The following is a 17968-nucleotide window of genomic DNA, read 5'->3' on the forward strand; positions in this document are numbered from 1 at the left end:
CAAAGCGCCAGCATAGCACAATTGATAAAAACCATCACTTCTTGTGAAAGAAATAACTTTGCGGCAGACTCGCTGAACATCAAAGTACATCTGTAATAACACAAACTACTGTAAAACCTTAACATCTATCTCCCTCGAATAGAATCTACTAAATGTAGATTCTAAGCTCCAATCTGCAGATTCTAAAATTTCATGTACAGTGCTCGCTAGAGTAAAGCTCAAGAAGATCCAATTGCTCTCGTTGAATGAGCTCGAGGTTTCAATTCTGAAGATGATTCCAGTGTTCCAGCTGGGATTTGAAAATAGAGGGGTGCAGGGAAGAGGGCACTTTAACGCATAGCCTGTTTTTTTTTTTTCAACCAAAAAGGGACATTGATCTTAGTTTTTTTTAAGATTTATGTTTGCATTAGGTCAGAAATATCTTCCTTCATTTTTTTTCTTTTCTTGTACGTTTGTATTCTTATTACATACCTGCCAACTTTTGAAAATGAAGGTGGGACAATGTGTGAATGGACATTGTTGCTTCATATTTTGCAAACTGAATAAGGTTTACTGCATTGATATAAGCATGACATCCTTATTGTATTTATAAAACCTTTCTCAACTGACTTAATGCCTTGTGAAAGTAAATAATTATAGAAATATTTTAGCCAGAATTGAATTACTACAGTTCAAAATCACTCTCCAATAAATTTTTGTGATCATTTACAATCCTCATTTTTATAGAATGGCATGTAGCTAGACTTGATCATTGTTTTCTGATGATAGGGGTTTTTTACGGTCTTGACTATCCTTATGGATCTCGCACATCTGCCCCTTATAGGATTCTGTTCGTAAGTGTCTGTCAGTTGGAGGTAGCAGAGCCCAGCCTTCAGGATACCCGACTGAGTTCTCAGAGTATGTCCTACTAGCGGCTGGGCTGCTCTGTTGACACTCTGGTCTACTCCCAAGACCCCATGTGGGTCTGAGAGCGTTTCCCCAGTATGTCCACATGAAGAGTGATCCGTGTTTTAAGAGATATTCAGCATTATATTTTTAAGTTATATCTGATTAAGGGCCAATGATTCTGTTTATGACAAACTATATGGTGAAATGTTGCACGAAATATAACAAATATTTAACATTGTTCCAATTAAATTTCAAAATCTTATTTAATTAATAGAAATATTATTTCCTATAACTATTGCAATCAGAACTTTTGGAAAATGTCTTGTTCTGTTGAAGATATCATGTTTTTTTAAATATTGAAATTATAAGGGAGGTAACTAACATTTTGAATAAACAAACATGTGCAACATGCAATTGTTTACAACCGTGGTTCTACAAAAACTTGTTTACTTAAATTTTTTTGTGAAATTCATTGTGCAGTAGAAATAAATTATTAACCAATGATTGGCTGTCCATAAAATGGTGATAGGTCCAAGCGGTACCCATTTTCTACTTGTCAATCATCATCCGATAACCTTGATCAGCTGATTTATGACCGATAATTACCCGAGGTTTACCTGAGGGTTAATTAAGACAGGATGTAGGTAATGAAGGTGACATTTCTTAATTAGCTTGGGGTACCGATAATTTATAAACTTGAATGTAATATTAAAGGGACATTCAGTTAATTGTAAATGGGCACTAATGGGGTACTCTATAAGGGCAGAGGGGTGCGGCGCCCCTCCATTTTGCCCTAGCTAGGACACTGGATTCAATATTAGAGTAGGCTTCCTTAATAACTTGATTAATCCAATAAGAAATGGTTTGAGAAGAAACAGCCTTGTGTTGTTCTTTAAGCATCAAAAATAGATTTCCTTTCTGTTATTTTGGAAGACTATTCCTAAATGGGTTAGTTCTGTCTAAGTAAGCCAATAAACATCTATAAGGATCCAAAGGGATTTTCCTTAAAAGTCTGTACAAAAATCTTGGCACCAAAATGTTTTTCTCGGTCCTGTTTTGCAAGACCATAACGAATGAAAGTAATACCCTGCAGCTGAATTCTTATCAACTGATCATCAATTCTTAGGGCCTGCAGATCACTACATCTCCTGAAAGAAGTTTTAGCAATAAGAAAAACAGTTTGCAATGTTAATTCTTTTAATGACAATTGTTCTAAAGGTTCAAACGGACTATTCTCAAACATGTTTAAGACATTTTGTAAATCCCATTCCGGTATCAGTTTCTTAACTGGCGGTTGTGAATTAAAAACCCCTTTATTAATCTAATAATATGAGGGTGTTGACCCACAGGAAAATTGTCACTTGGTGGTAAGACTGTTGAAAGCATAGAACGGTACCTTCCAATCGTTCTATATTGTGGTCCTTTTTCATAAAATAAATAGGACAGAAAATCTGCACTTGACTTAAAGAAATTGAACTTGAATTAATTTCCCTTGAACTACACCAGCTATTGAACTGCTTGAATTTGGAACAATAGTCTATTTGTGTTCCTTTTCTCCAAGAAGCAGAGAGTAACACTATAGATTGTTTCGAAAATCCCTCTGACTCAAAACGTTTGTTGATAGTAGCCATGCATTCAAACTGAATACTTGGGGATTCGGGTGATAAATCTGTGTTTTTGGTTGGCACAGAAGCTCTGGAAATATTGGTAACCATTTTGGGTTTGCTATCAATAGTTGAAGCAGTTCTGGATACCAATGTCTCCTGGGCCACTGAGGGGCAATCAGTAGTACCTGACATGGAATTACGTCATATATTGTATCACCCTAGGTGTCATGAAAATTGGTGGATAAGCATAAGCATACATTCATATCTTGACCTACACTTAGAAATTGATGGTAAAGGAAAACTATTGACCAAACTTTACAACAAACCTGATGACTTTTCATTCAAAATTGTCAACTTTCCTTTCATCTGTGGCAACATCCCTTTGGCACCTGCGTATGGATTGTTCATATCACAACTCATATGTTATGCCAGAGCTTGCCGAAACTATGCAGACTTTTTGTATCGTGCTAGAACTCTAACAAATAGGCTTCTGGAACAGGGTTATGTTGCTACAAGATTGAAGTCATCACTACAGAAGTTTTATGGTCGTCATCATGAACTCATGGATGGTAATGGTGTACCCATCTGCACCATGAAAACTGATTTATTCAACGGGTCATAGTTTTCCTTTCCTCGTTTGTCTACCCTGGACTTGACTTTTTATGAGCAACTCGGTGTGTGTTTCTAGAAAAGCAGAGGACGCTTACCCTACCGGTGCACCTGGTCCATGCTCCCAGTTTTTAGTGGAGTCAAAGTTGCTCATTTGCTTTTGTTACTTTGTATGTATGATTTTAGTTACTCTATGTTCTTTGTGGTGTATGTCTGTTTTCCATGTCTGGTCTTTGTCCCTGGATTACATTCTTTTGATTACCGCTGTAACCTTGGTTCCCTTGATTACTCTTTCCCATGAGATTGACAATGCATCTATTTCTAGTACTGGTGGATGAGGGCTACATGAGCAAAATATCTCTGTCTGCCGATTGTGTACAGACGCAAACAGATCTATCAAAGGTTGGCCTTAAATTTGAAAGACTCTTAACTACTTGTCTGTTCAAGGACCATTCCATTGGAAGAATTTTGAAGCGACTCAATTGATCTGCGAAAATTTTTTTTGTGACCTGCATTGTGGGCTGCCTTTATCTGAATTCTGTTTTGAATGGCTAAATTCCAAGCATCCCCAGTTTAACAACAAAGTTGTGGTGACGTTGTTCTCCCTTACATTGAGAGATACCTGACTACCTTACTGTTGTCAGATCTCACAAGAATAGTTTGACCCTTTATCTGAGGTAAATAAAAAAATACCAGTTTATATATTGTAAATTTTGATATGCTGTACACATGTTTCAAGATCATAATCAAATTATTAGTTGTATACAAGAAATAGTCAAAACCAAGACTATCGAAAGAGAAAGCCAAATCCATCACAAAAAATGTTTCATGGTCAAATAAACTGCCTCCATCTCTAAGCAATTTATGTGACAGGCAGTTCTATTGCAACCTTTTGCAATAAAGTATCTACTTTTTGAAGCAAAATTTCTGTATCTTTTTTTTGTGAAACTACAGTTTTCCTTATTCCTGACTGGTGAGGTCAGTTATCTTTTCTGAATTTTTTTAGGAAAAATCTCAGACATTTCCCAACTGGTATCTCGGTCTGTTTCCAGTCAACTGCTTTTCTTGGGGGTTCGAAAAGAACCCCAAGAACTACCAGACTTCTTGTCTTTGACTTTCTTATCAAAGTCTCTCCCTGTAGAACCATCTTTTTGCTGATTTCTAGGATTAAACTTATATGAATGTTGTTATAAGATCTACCATCAGACCAATTGTTGTTGGAATTATTATTGTTACTATTGTTAGAAGAATATTTCACACTTTTGTTTGACGTAGAACCCTCTTTGGATTGAATTCGTGTTTATGCTTATTTGTAAACTCTGATCACTTTGTTCTTTGCATTTTTCAAGTTTCTCTTCTAACACTTCACCAAATACACCCTCAGAAGTGAGTGGCAAATATGAAATCTTTGCTTGAATGCCTTTAAGAATGTTTAGCCCTGAATCTGAGGCAGCTGCCTTTTTACATATCATATGACTGAATTCTCCAGTCCTACCCAACTGATCAAGTGATTTCATAGATATAGCAAACATATCAGAAACTGACTGCAAAATTTCTGGACTAGCATTACTTGTCCTTAAGTTATTTAACAAAGTATCTAAAGCATTCTCTAAATGCAATACAGATATAATACCCATGCAAGCTGGCACTCGGCTCTTGTAAGCCAGTTTTTCTATTTGTTTCGGTGGTTGAGTAAACAGCTGTTTCTGTTTGTCCCAATTTTTTACAGCCTTTGGACCATGTGTAGTTTTGAACATTGGCTCTTAAATGTCATCTTAACTTGGCACCTGCAAAAAATCAGCAGCATTGTTATGAATGGGAAAACAATTCTTATATTCATCACGAAAACATGTAAGATTTTCAGGAGTCTTAGCTCTCCAAGAATTTTCTAACATTTTAATTTGAGCTTCATCTAATTATAAGCCACCACTTTGATCACTGTCCTTTGGGACATCCTCTATAAAAATCTTTAAAAAAAGATTATCTGAAGAGTTCTTATGAGCACATTGTTCATGCCCCTTAACTGACTGAACTGCAGAAGTATTGTTATTAGCAATTGATGTGACATTATCATTATTCGTGTTATTTGAGTTTAATGTTTGTACATTAAGAAAATGGATAAACCGTTTCTCAGTAACTCCTGAACTATTTCTGTGTGAATGTGTCGAGTGAGCAGTAATTTACCCTACACGACTATCACGACTTTAATCATCTGAAATGACTAGACCTAACACATCTGCCCTGTCACAAGAATTTGCATAAAGTGAGATTTCAGACCTAGTGTCTATCTCTTGATTTAATGAAATATTAGGACTACCTAAATCCTCATTAACATTTGGTTCTAGTGATAATATTGGTCTACGCTCTCCCTCAGAGATGTCATCCATGAACTGACATGCTGGGTGGTTAAACCACCAAACTGAGTCTGAGATAATACAGAGTCATTCTGAGTGCCTGTAGCACTCGATCTGCCTTCAAAAAGTTGAAAAGTTTAGTAAATTGTGATGGACTTACACCAAAATTATCAGAAAGATCCATTGACGAATGAATGAGTTTTGCAAAGAGACCAAAAGAGAGATCACTATTTTAATACTCTCCATGTTTTGATGTACACCAGCTCAGCAATATGAAATGCTAGACCGGTACCTATAAGTATAAGTGTCTTCTAAGTCACTAAGAGATCACCTACTACTTCACTACCTGAGCCTTCTATAATTTCCAATGATGTCTTTGCACTTCTAGGGTGCTTAAGCTTCTCACTTTGCTGCTCTGGACTTTAGTTGAATTATGATACACATAACAATAATTATCATACATCCAGCTACTTGTGAAGACATTACAAGACATATTATGACACATGTGTAACAAGATATCTGCAAAACATGATGATAACAAAACACCTCTCTGAAATTCAACCTGATGAAGTCCTGGAATTGATATTCAGTAGAAAAAAGGAAGCAAGAGTGGATCATATTATTTTAGCAAAAAATAGGTCAATAAAGTCATAATGATAAAATGTTCTTACAGCCTCCATTTTTAAATAGTGCCACAATTGTTGGAGGTCATATTTTTCCCCTCTATCCATCTATCATACCTTGTTTTAGTTTTTTTCTACAAAATAAAAAAAGACATAATGCAATCTATGCACAAAAAAACTAAATAAGACTTTAGTGTTGCACAAGCATAATATTTAGTTTTAGTGCTGTAGATATTAGTTCTGTGTGAGTATATTGTATTGATTTTTTGCTATTTTGTACAGTGTTAAATTAATAATTACTTAATACATTTAGAAACAGCTCCCAATGATAATATGTAAATTTTCTGTTAGTCATATATATGGTGGAGAAAGAAGAGAAACTTTTCAGGCTAGGAGATACTTATTTAATGTAGGCTCTCAAAAACTTTTTTTATGTGACACATTTTAATGAAAGCTTCACAGAACAATAATCAGTCAATACCATTGTGCCCTTGCTATTTTGATTTATGATCTGAATGAATTTGAGGCTTCCCTCTGTACTTGGACTTGGAAAGAGGTAGCAATTTATTTTATCATGAATAATGCTATGTGCATCTTATATTTGAAGTTGCGTTTTTTCCATATATCTCCAAAACTGTTAGGTTTTGCAAAATTCTAACTGAATAAAAGTGTTTAACATGATGAAATCTATCTGTGGTCAAAATTTCGTGTAAATTCATATAGCCATGTTGGAGTTATTGCCCTTTTCCAATGTTTTTTTACTATTTTTAACGTTATTACTTTCAAAAATTTTCTCCTCTGAATCTACTTGACTAACTTGAAACCTAAGTTTACTGGGGTTTTTAAACTGAAGTGTGCATTTTTGATCTCTCAAGAAACGTGGCCTCTGTTACTAAAGCCAGCACTCCACAGTATTGTAGAACTGCCTAATTTTGGTCTTGTAATCTGATGCTTTGTAACATTTATCACTTTAAAAAATTGTCAAGCATCTGTAAATCTATATACCTAGAAATAGCTCAAGCCAAGGCCTTCAGGATGCAGTAAAAATTTTCTGGAAAAAAATTACCCACAGCATATAGGGTTACCATAGAAACCATGCGAAAATAAGCAAAAATTTGCCCAAAAAAGTTCTTAAAATCAGGTTTAAAAATATCAGATTTCCCGCAAAATATCTGAAATTTTTATTTCATCCCCTGAAACTCGTCAAACTTTTTCCTTTGAAAAACCCTTCATCATATGGACATTGCCTGTTAGATTTTGAGCTATTTCACTTTGTAATCCACATATAAAATTTAACATGGTAAAAAATTGACTTACTTTCACTTTCACAATGAAGTCAAATTGTCATTGAAAAAAAGCCCCTTCAACATTGAAAATATATAAAACATTGCGAAATCCTTTTAAAAGTCCCCTTTTTTCAGAAAATGTTTTATCAACAATAGATTCTTCATTTTTAATCACTATAGCAACCACCGGTTTCCATTTATGTCATTTTTCACCCCTAGCCAAAAGTGGGAAACTAAACTAAACTGTTGAGTGCTGGCTTAAGCAGAATGTAATATTACATATTGTAATTTTCTAGTTATTTCTTGAAAGCTTACCTTCTTACAAGTAAAATGATCCCAAATTTATCATAATTGGACAATTGATAACAATTTTAGAGGCATTCTCATTCCCTATACCTAAGTGCAGATATGCATTTCACTGTTTTGCTATAATTCATCTTTTAAATGAAAATTTCCACTTAAAACATACAAAATCACAACCCATATGTACTTATAAACCCTAAATTTGGGGTTTTGTAAGCTTTTAACACAGGTTTTATGCCAAAATAGTGCATTTGAAGCTCATTGCATGAAAAATCACAGAAATCTGAATGAACTGAAAACCGAATACTGGCAAAAGTGAAATATAAGAGTGACAGATGGGTATTTTTGACAATTCTTGTGTGGGGATTTTTTATCTTGCGAAAAGCATTGCTTCTGTTACTAAAAATAAACCATAGAGGTCAAATTACAGAATTTTGTGCAAAACTCAGAAAGAGTTGGGTTTATCTAAAATTTGGCAGGGAGTAAAATTATTTAGCATGATGGGATGGGCCGTACTGCAATTTTCAGAAAGTTTCATTGACGGATAAATGAGTTACGGGTCCTGTAATGGATATTTTTACAAAATTTTACATTTCCAACTTTGAAAATCATCTCCTATAAAATACCTGGATGGATTGAAACAAAACTTAACGAAAATGTTCTGTAGAACATCTTTAACAGTCTGTAAGTGGGAATTTTTTATCTTGCAAAAAATAGGGGTCAAATTGCAGAATTTTGCACTTAACTCCAAAACAGTTGAATTTAGCTTAAATCTGGCAGGGAGTAAAATTGTTTAGTGTGATAGTTGGATTTATGGTGAAATTTTCAGAAAGATCCTTGATGCAGAAATGGGTTATGGGTCCTGAAAAGGACTTTTTTTCAGAATTTTTGTATTTCGAACTTTGAAAAATCTTCTCACCCCAAGGAGATCTGGGTGTCAAAAGAATAGGCCTGCAGCAGTGCTAAGCTTGTCTTAAAAGGTGACTAAATAGTACTCAGAACTGTTGCCGGGGGCTTGGGCACTATGCCCACTGGGCAACTGGATTATGTGCCCCAGGTGGTGGATTGGGGTACCCCTGGCGTGTTACATGTTTGGGTTGTCAGGCTATAATACAGAAAACCTGACCACAAACCATAGTGGTGCACCATGTTGGGAAATATGCCATATTCCTCGCATGTTAAAGAACCCTGCTGTGGTATTCAATAGGAGTAGGAACCTTTGTGCTCTGCCACAGGAGGCTAAATTGCCCGACCCTACCCATCCCTCCCTTTTTCTAATGGCAATCAAAATTTGTCAACTCTATTAACCTTGTGTCCCATCTTTTTTTCATTTCATCATTATTGTCATCATTTCATGTTCATTTTATCATCCATTTCATGTTCATGGCCTGAATATAGCTGAAATATTGCTGCTTGGGCGTTAGACCCCATTAATCAATCAATCAAAAAATCTCCTCCTTGACTACTGGATGGAATGTTAAACGGCATAAATGTACCATACAACATCCTGGGGATTTTTGATGTGGTAAAAACCATGGCCAGTGTTAATAAAATAGACATAGGGGTCAAATTGAAGATTTTTGGAAATGACTCTTAAACAAATGAGTGGAGCTAAATTTTGAAATAAATTCTGAAAGTATAAAATTGATCAATATGGTGAGACCAACCTATGCTGTAATTTTCATAAAGATCTGTTGACCAATTTCAGAGTTATTGCCCTTGAAGAGTAACAAAATGACAATGAGAGGTTTATTTTATGATATGAAAACGAGGTAGATAACTAAGATAATCAGTATTGATTAAATGATTCTTGTGACAATAGTACAGTAAGGTCAAGAGTCCAGCTTTATAAAGCTAAAAAGACTGTTTTTGACCAGTTGAGTGATTCAGGTTCTCTAGAACCTCTTAGTAGTTTCTGTTAACCCTCTGCTAGTGAGCGGTGTATTGGAATCATTTTGTCTGTCTGTCCATCATTACAATTGTCAAAACTTTCATCTTAAAATCTGTGCTTGAAGAAGCTTGATTTTAAATTTGTAATGTGGCTTTATGTAGATAAGGCATAGGTTGTAGGCATAGGTTGCTGTCCGATATCAACCTTCTGTACCATTTAGGGTATACCTAGCACAACAGTGCACACAACTTCGTGTTTTCTTGACAATTGACTGAATTGAGATCAAGTCCAGAATTCTCAAGCATTTTTTAAAAACCAAAGTTTTGGTTGTTTCTTTTTTATTATTATTATCTTTGGATCTACCAGTTTTTGTGATAAGTAAACAAAATTGTAGACTTCCTACAATCCCCTCTTTATTACATATGAAGTCAATGTTATTAACCTCTCTGATAATGCCACTACTAACTACTATGTAGTATATTTGCTGTCAGAAGGATGTATGCAATCAATAAACTTTTCTCATTCATTCTTTGTGATCACACTTAAGCTTATTGATCGACTTGGATTTCTTCATTTTATTCATTTTTTTTTTTTTTTGCGGATTCATGTTTTAGATTGAGCTGACAACCAAGTTAACAGGAATTGTAATAAATGAACTACAGTATGAACCATTGAAAGCAGGTGTGTATATAGAGATACAGTACATGTATTTGTTCAATTGACTATTTAATGTTTTGGCAATGTTTTGTTCTATGGACATTTGGTTTGAGGAATCAAGATGAAATTTCTTTTTAAATTTTAGATTATTCATGAGAATCATATATCAATAATGCAGGGTATAATTTGAATGTAGTCAATAAATTAAAGTTAACGTTCCCAAAAGGTGGGGCAGGTCATCTCCTGTACACCCATTGCCAAGAAACAGATTCAGCATACCATTTTTGCCCTAAAAACTTAACTTTATCCAAATCAGAGCATTTGAAATTTTGGTGGGAAAATCGGTTTCCATGGGATTGCTGAAAATGTGCTTGAAGCCTAAAAATTAAGATTTAGCATATTATTTACGCAACCAAAATAAAAACTAAATATCATCCAAATCAGAGTGTTTTGAAGTATTACATGGCAGGAAAATCATTGACCATGGCAATAGCAACATTCAAATGGTCTTGAATCTCAAAATTCAGAATAAGCATATGATTTTCACCCTAGAAACCAAATTTCATCCAAATTGGAGCATTTTTAAATTTTAATGTGAAAAAAATCACATTGTTTCTGTGTTTTCATTGTCTAAGAAAGAGGTTAACAGTTCATGCATCTGAAACCAATTATTTTGCACAATTTATTCTCAAAAACTACAAATCACAGCCACTTGATATTTGATTTACAGCTTCAATTATGGGTTTTACTGCACTTACCAATTTCATATCAGTGGCACATCAGCTCTCTGTTTATCAAATTACCATGTGTTTCAAATGGAGCCAGGAAATTTTGATAATTATTTTGGTTGTACAAAAGCCCATAACCTGGATTTTGCCAGTAAGTCAGTACCTTTCCTGGCACTTCACAATTTATTTTTTTTTTTAGGTTTTTGATCCTTCAGGATTAAAATACCTTATATGGCCAGGCCATCACTGGAACTTCACTACTATTTCTAAACACTACACAAAAAAATGTAGTCCAAGTGTAGTTTCTTTTATATCATTCAATACCTCTTTTATAACCAGTAAATATGTTTCTTGCATTTATGCAGCTCAATGCTTAATGATATTCTATTATTTCTGCAAATAAAATTAAGATCTATACTCGGCGTCACATAAATAACATACTGTTAAAATTTGAATAAAAATATTTTCTACGACTTTATTGACACCTACCATCGTTTAAATTGTCTTAAATGACTTGCTCATTCGTTAAGCCAAACGGCTTTTCCCTAAACATTGAATCGTTAAATTCCGGTCAGATTTTAATTCTCGGTGCCAATATTTACATCGTAAAAAGTCGGCCATGTTTACAGTGATCGGGTTGCTAGGAGATGTTGTTTATGTTTAAATGGTTTGTCCAAAAACCGAAGAACCCAGAATGCATTTTGGCGTTACTTCGGATATCTCGGATTTATTTTACGCGAACAACGTACAATACCGAGAAGTTGATCAAGCAGACGATTGTCACCGGAGTTCGATGGGAACTTACGAACTTCGTTTGTAAACAAATCGTCCCGTAGAAACCAACATGGCGGATATTAGTATGGGATTTTCCCATAAGGATTTGTTACGCATGATTTAAGCTAATAAGCGACTTGTTTAGGGAGAAGCCGTTTGGCTAAACGAATGCGCAAGTCATTTAAGACAATTCAAATGACGGTAGGTGTCAGTAAAATCGTAGAAAATATTTTTATTCAAATTTTAACAGTATGTTATTTATGTGACGCCGAGTATAGTCTTCATATCAACTGAATAATTGAGGGAGTCCTTTATGGCCTTGAAATATATTTAGTAGTAAATTTGCATTCACGGAATTTAGTTCTTGCATTAATGTGTCAAGAATTGTAAAATGTGTTAAGAATATTCCATTTAACAAACTTATCAGTCAAATTCTCCATCCTATCATTAATATTTTACCATTTATAAACAGGAAGTGAAGAGCAGTGATTCTAACCAAGTTCAATTTGCAGGAAAATTGAAATTGATAGAAGTGTCTAGTTTTTGAAAATTTTCTTATCATTAATTATTTTCTTAAGCTGAAATTGGTTTTATTTGAGTATAAGTACAGTGTAGGATAAATACTCTGTAAATATAGTTTTTGAAAGTGAATGTGTATTAACTTTTGGACAGTTTTAAAAATTTGGGAAAAAGGTTAAATGGAACAAAATTAGTAAATGTGTGTAAGGTTTGGTAGTAGTATGGATTGACATTCAGTTTATACATATACGGGGAAAAAAGCAGTTCTTAATGTAAAATGTAAATGTATGATCGATCACAGTTTTATTTGACATCAGGTAATCTTTGAAATTTTGTTCATGCTACAATTTCACAAGAACCAAAAACCTCCAGTGCTAACAGCACTTTGATTAAATCTGACTGATAGGCCAGTATATATATGGTACCTAGTACTACCTAATATTGGACTTAACTCGTTTTCACACAGGTACACATTTGTCCATCTGAACAAATTTACTTATGTATGTAAATTTACGCCATATGTAAATTTTCACATGTGTAAGTGTATTTGGTGAGTGTTTTAATTTGATTTACATGTCAATGGATAGCAAAATTTACAGTCCCTAATTTTATACGATCATAATAATTTTTTTGTTGTTGTCTCAGCCTGATCGGTGTCTGTTAACTTTTGTTTATTATACCCCCCTTTGCAAAGTGGGTGGCATATAGTGATATAGTTGTCCATCTTTCCTTCCCTCCTTTCTTCCATTACAGGGGGGACCAATCTCTTATCCCTTACTCTTCCAATTCCACTGAATGGAATTGAATGAAACTTTCACAGAATCTTTATGACATGTTCCCATTGTGCACCTCTTTTTTATATTTTGGACTTTTCATTTGTGAATATGAGGACATGGGGGATTCATCTCCGATCCATTTCTACTCCTGTATCACTGAGTTGCCATTATGCACCTCCTATTTTATATTTTGATCCGAAACCATTTTGGCTGTTTCACATAGCAAAACTTGCAAAGGGGTAAAAAAATCTACTTTTTTGTTTTTGTCAATGTTTGAAATTAATTTTTTATCGGTTTACTTATGAAAAGCTATATTGATATCTCTTATTGTGTTTACCTTATAATGGATCAAAGGGGCAGCACCAGACTTTTTTATTTTTGGTCTAATTTTGGAAAAAGAAAATATTGGATTCCTTGTGAAAATCCCTGCCTGCAATTTTCAATCGGATTTCAGATATCTCTTACATTTTCGAATTATAAGGGGTCAAAGGGGCAGTACCCAAAAAAATCCACTTTTTTTATTTTCAGTCCCATTTCAAAGAATGCTTTTATTGGATTCCTTATGAAAATTTAGCGAAGCTCTTTATTATTTGAACACAAATTGTCCATAATAATTTTCTCTGCAACTACTTATCATAGCACTTGATATTTTTTACAGAATTGAGAAGCCTTGTAAAAGTCTCTCACATTATGAAATACAATTGGTAGAGGGGGTATTATTATTATATGCCCTCTCTAATTGTGGGCTATATTGCAATCATCTTGTCAGTCTATCCTTTACACATTTCTGTAACAGATTTATCTGCTTCTGTTGGAAGTAGTGCTTAGATATTTGGTATATTGCTTTTGCATGATGACATGAACCATTTTTAGGTTAGCCGCTTTTCTACTTCTTTTTAACTGTAGATGGTTGAATGGGGGTTTTGTTAGTACTATGTTAAGTGCAATATCTTGTGAAGTGAGCTTTGTTCACTGTTTTTTTTTTCTTCTAGTTTTATAGCTGACCTTATTCAAAATTTATGTTCATTTGACAACTTGATAAAATTTGAAAACAGATATGTATAAATTCTTGTCATTTTTTTGCAGAGAATCTCATTCATTACAGCCTGACAGGACTTTGTAGAAAAATAAGATTTAGAGTAGAGTTTGATTGTCTACAACATGATGTAAGTAAATGTATATATTATTGGGAGAAATAATTCTCTATATATGCAAGCCAAATGAAGGAGTATCATTTACTATTTACATGAATGAGTGAAGCCCCAAGAAAGATGATGTTTTGTTATTAGCTCATCTAGCCAAAGGCCATGTTAGCTATTGCCATCATTTGGCATCCATCATAACATTTTCTTCAAAGATCTTCTCCTCTGAAACTACTGGACAGAATTGTATGAAAGTAGGTTTGATTGTTTTTTTATGCCTCTGCGACAAACTGTCGGGGGTGATATTAATTTACCCGTGTCCTTCCAGATTACACATGATCATGGCTTGTCCGGCTATCTCCTCGTACAGTTTTTGAACTACATCTTCAATATTTTACAGGATATTTTTACACATGATAAAGGTGTGCAAGGCCAAAGGGATTTTCATGAAATATTACGGAAATTGGTGAAAGTTAGACTTTTTCATCAGAAATAGGGCTATATGGCTTGTATGGCTATCTCCTTGTACAGTTTTTAAACTACATCTAAAATATTTTGCAGGATATTTATACACATGAAGGTGTACAGAGCCAAAGGATTTTAATTTTCATGATATTTTATAGAAATTGGTGATAGTTACACTTAGACATTTTATGCAGAAACAGGGCTATATAGCTTGTCCGGCTATCTCCTCGTACAGTTTTTGAACTACATCTAAAATATTTTACAGGATATTTATACACATGATGAAAATGTGCAGGGCAAAAGCATGTTGATTTTCGTGAAATATTGCGGAAATTGGTGATAGTTACACTTTGTCACTTTATTAGAAATATATGGATCATGGCTTGTTCGGCTATCTGCTCATACAGTTTTTGAACTACATCTAAAATATTTTACATGATAATTTCTACACATGATGAAGGTGTGCAGGGTCAAGGATTTTGATTTTCATGAAATATTACAAAAATTGGTGAAAGTTAAACTTATTTTCGTCAAAAGTAGGGCTATATGGCTTGTATGGCAATCCCTTTCTGTAGTTTTCAAACTACATCTAAAATATTTTTTGCAGGATGTTTCTACACATAATGATGGTGTGCAAGGTCATAGGATCTTGACTTTCATGAAATATTACGGAACTGGGTGATAGTTAGACTTTGTTATTTTTGCCAGAAATGTATCCCAAGCAAAAAAAGTTAGGGATGTGTTATGGGGGGTATTAACATCTTTTATGTGTCCATTAATTTCGTCCATCGGTCATCTTTTTCTCATTGCAACTAGTCTGACACTACCAAACAGAATTTCATGACACTATGTGACCAGGATACAATATGTAGAAATGCATATATTTAGGAATTTCTGATCCCCAAATTGATCCCCAGACCATGAGTAACACAAGTCTTGGAAGGATTTCTGAATCTGCAAACCATGTCTTCATACAAAAATAAACATGTTCCTTATTTGGAGCGTCATTAGTGTCTTACAGACACATTTGATTTACTAAAAAAAAATCATTACTAACAAATGCGGTGGGGGCTTCTGTGATAAACAGGCCTTCTAGTTTTTTATAACCTGCACAAAATGACCATTTTTGATCTGTGTAGAAACACGGCTGCTGTTACTAAAAATAGAACAAAGGGGTCAAAATACAGGTTTTTTTGCAAATAAGACAAAAACTATTGAATTTAGCCAAATTCTGATGGAAACCAACTTATGCTGAAATTTTCAAAATGAATCATCGCCCTATGTAGGAGTTATGACCCTTGAAACAGATTTTTTTTTGTCATAGAAAAACTTCCAAACCTTGCTACGAAATTTAATGAAAGTTTGCATAATTGTTTTTTAGGTATCCTGCACAAACGATCGTTTAAAATTTTTCATTGGTCAATAAATGTGGCTGTCGTTACTAACGATAGAACAAAAATGCATTTTTTTGCTATTTTTTTTCCACAACTATAGAAAAATAATGAAGCAACTTATAAGATAAACATGATATTCTGAGTTGACTGGCATTATTGAAATTTTTTTAAGCAGCCATTTTGCAACCATTTTCAACAGTTGCTCAGTTTCTAATGATTTTTGGTTTCCTGAGGAAATATTGTGTTGTAAGTTGAATGGTTATGACGAAAGCTTGTCCTGGGCTGCCATTTTTCTGCTAATTTTTATAATTGCTTTTATTTCAATGATATTTGGTTTTTAAAGTAAATATTGTCTCCTGAGTAGAATGGTGATGCTGACAATGTTGTACAGCCATGGTTTTAACTTTATTTATGTTCTTTTTCAGCAAATGTATACTAGGCTAATGTCCCCTTCGACAGGTTGGAATAACAGGGCATAGAGGTACCCTTGCCCAAATTTTTTTCCAAAGGTTCTGAAAACACTGAAGGCATTCCTAACATTTTACAGTGCTCAGTTGAACTTGAAGCATTCATCATATACTCTCTTTCAGCAATTTTTTGTCAAACATGGTAACAAAGCATGATACCTTTACTTATTTAGTTAATAGGGCATGGTTTGCCAGATGAGCGGTTCAGGCTCTTCCAGAGCCTCTTGTTGATTCAACAAATTCAACAGGAGTTTTTGGACTTATGCACTTTTTTTCGGCATAGGGGGATATATGACTTTGAGTTGCTTGTTAAACATAAAGATCCAGCCTTAACCAAAAAATCCTTTTTCATTTACAAATAAATAAATGCACACTTCCAGTTTCAATGTTTTTGGTTTGTTTTTTTTTAACGCTGGACCTCACTAAGTTGCAAAAGAGTGAAAAAAATCTTTTTTTTTATCTACTGAACAGCCTTCCAGACGGTTTTTGTGTATTGGTTTCTCAATCTTTACTTTTTAAATTACAAACTAAAAATTTACAATACAAATCGCATTATTGTTAAGTTTTCTTCCAAATTAATGATATTTTTTTTCCTGATTACTTCAGGGCCCTCATCCTTTTCTTTGAATTAAACCTTGTTCTTCTTACCCAGATGTGACATTGCGCTTAACATTGACAACATGAATATTGGTTCCCAGATTGCACGTTAAGTTTTAAATTATTGAACTATTGATTTTTTTTTTTATCCCTGCAACACATCATAAGGTGACATGGAAATGCCAGCGTGTGTCCGTCCGTCTGGCCACGTTTTCCGCTTTTTTTTTTGTTACAAATTTGTAATTGGTATGTTGGCTTATTATGTAATTTTTTGTAATGCTTTTACCAATTGATGTTATATTTTGTATGTAGTCTTACTATGAGAAGTTACAGATTAAGGTTACAGTTTAATGATTTTTACAGAAGTTACTGCCCTTGGACTTAGAAAATTTCTGTGAATTTACAGTTATCTGCACATTTTTTGTAATGCTTTTCCCAATTGATTTTATCTTTTGTATTAGTCTTACTATGAGAAGGTACAGATTAAGTATGACTATAGTTATGGTTGAATGATTTATACAGAAGTTATGGCCCATGGACTTAAAAAATTTCAGTGTTTTCCGCACTTTTTTTTTCACGCGCGGGGGACATTGGAACACTGTTCTTTTATTTAATTACAGAATGAAGACAACATAATGACTATAGTCAAACTTGACACATACCTACCAGAGTATGCTACAAATGAAATGAATGAACATTTTGTAAGGTAAGCTTCTACTGTATTGTCTATTTTTTTGCTTTCCTGACACACAACCTAGCAAGCAAAAATTTACTAGAAGCAATAAAAAGAAACGCTGTGACATATTTTTGTAACCATTGTGAATTACAATGTAAATGTAATGTTTATCAAAACAAGCCATTATTGCAATGTTCTCACTGAAGTATAAG

General features: G+C 34.0%; 2 protein-coding genes across 4 annotated transcripts in view; one reads left to right on the plus strand and one right to left on the minus strand.

Moving 5' to 3' along the window:
- The window catches only part of LOC148628432 (centromere protein P-like), a 61035-nt gene that overhangs the window by 32098 nt on the left and 10969 nt on the right, over positions 1–17968 (plus strand). For all 3 annotated transcript variants that reach the window (XM_088587512.1, XM_088587497.1, XM_088587504.1), the window contains 3 exons: positions 10176–10242; positions 14102–14181; positions 17701–17786. In XM_088587512.1, the coding sequence (XP_088443638.1) occupies positions 10176–10242; positions 14102–14181; positions 17701–17786 (233 nt within the window). The remainder of the gene's footprint in view (positions 1–10175; positions 10243–14101; positions 14182–17700; positions 17787–17968) is intronic.
- LOC148628433 (uncharacterized) lies at positions 4072–4844 on the minus strand. The gene has a single exon (XM_088587517.1). It carries the CDS (start codon positions 4739–4741, stop codon positions 4346–4348), a length of 396 nt encoding a protein of 131 aa, XP_088443643.1. The 5' UTR covers positions 4742–4844; the 3' UTR covers positions 4072–4345.

Source organism: Perna viridis, chromosome 1, assembly GCF_037379345.1.
Source record: "Perna viridis isolate PV_CMFRI_1.1 ecotype Kerala chromosome 1, ASM3737934v1, whole genome shotgun sequence".
Taxonomy (NCBI): Eukaryota; Metazoa; Mollusca; class Bivalvia; order Mytilida; family Mytilidae; genus Perna; species Perna viridis.

What these genes read in the sequence shown, in the direction of transcription:
- LOC148628433 (XM_088587517.1), bottom strand. Translation starts at nt 4,741, where the DNA reads ATGGGTATTATATCTGTATTGCATTTAGAGAATGCTTTAGATACTTTG.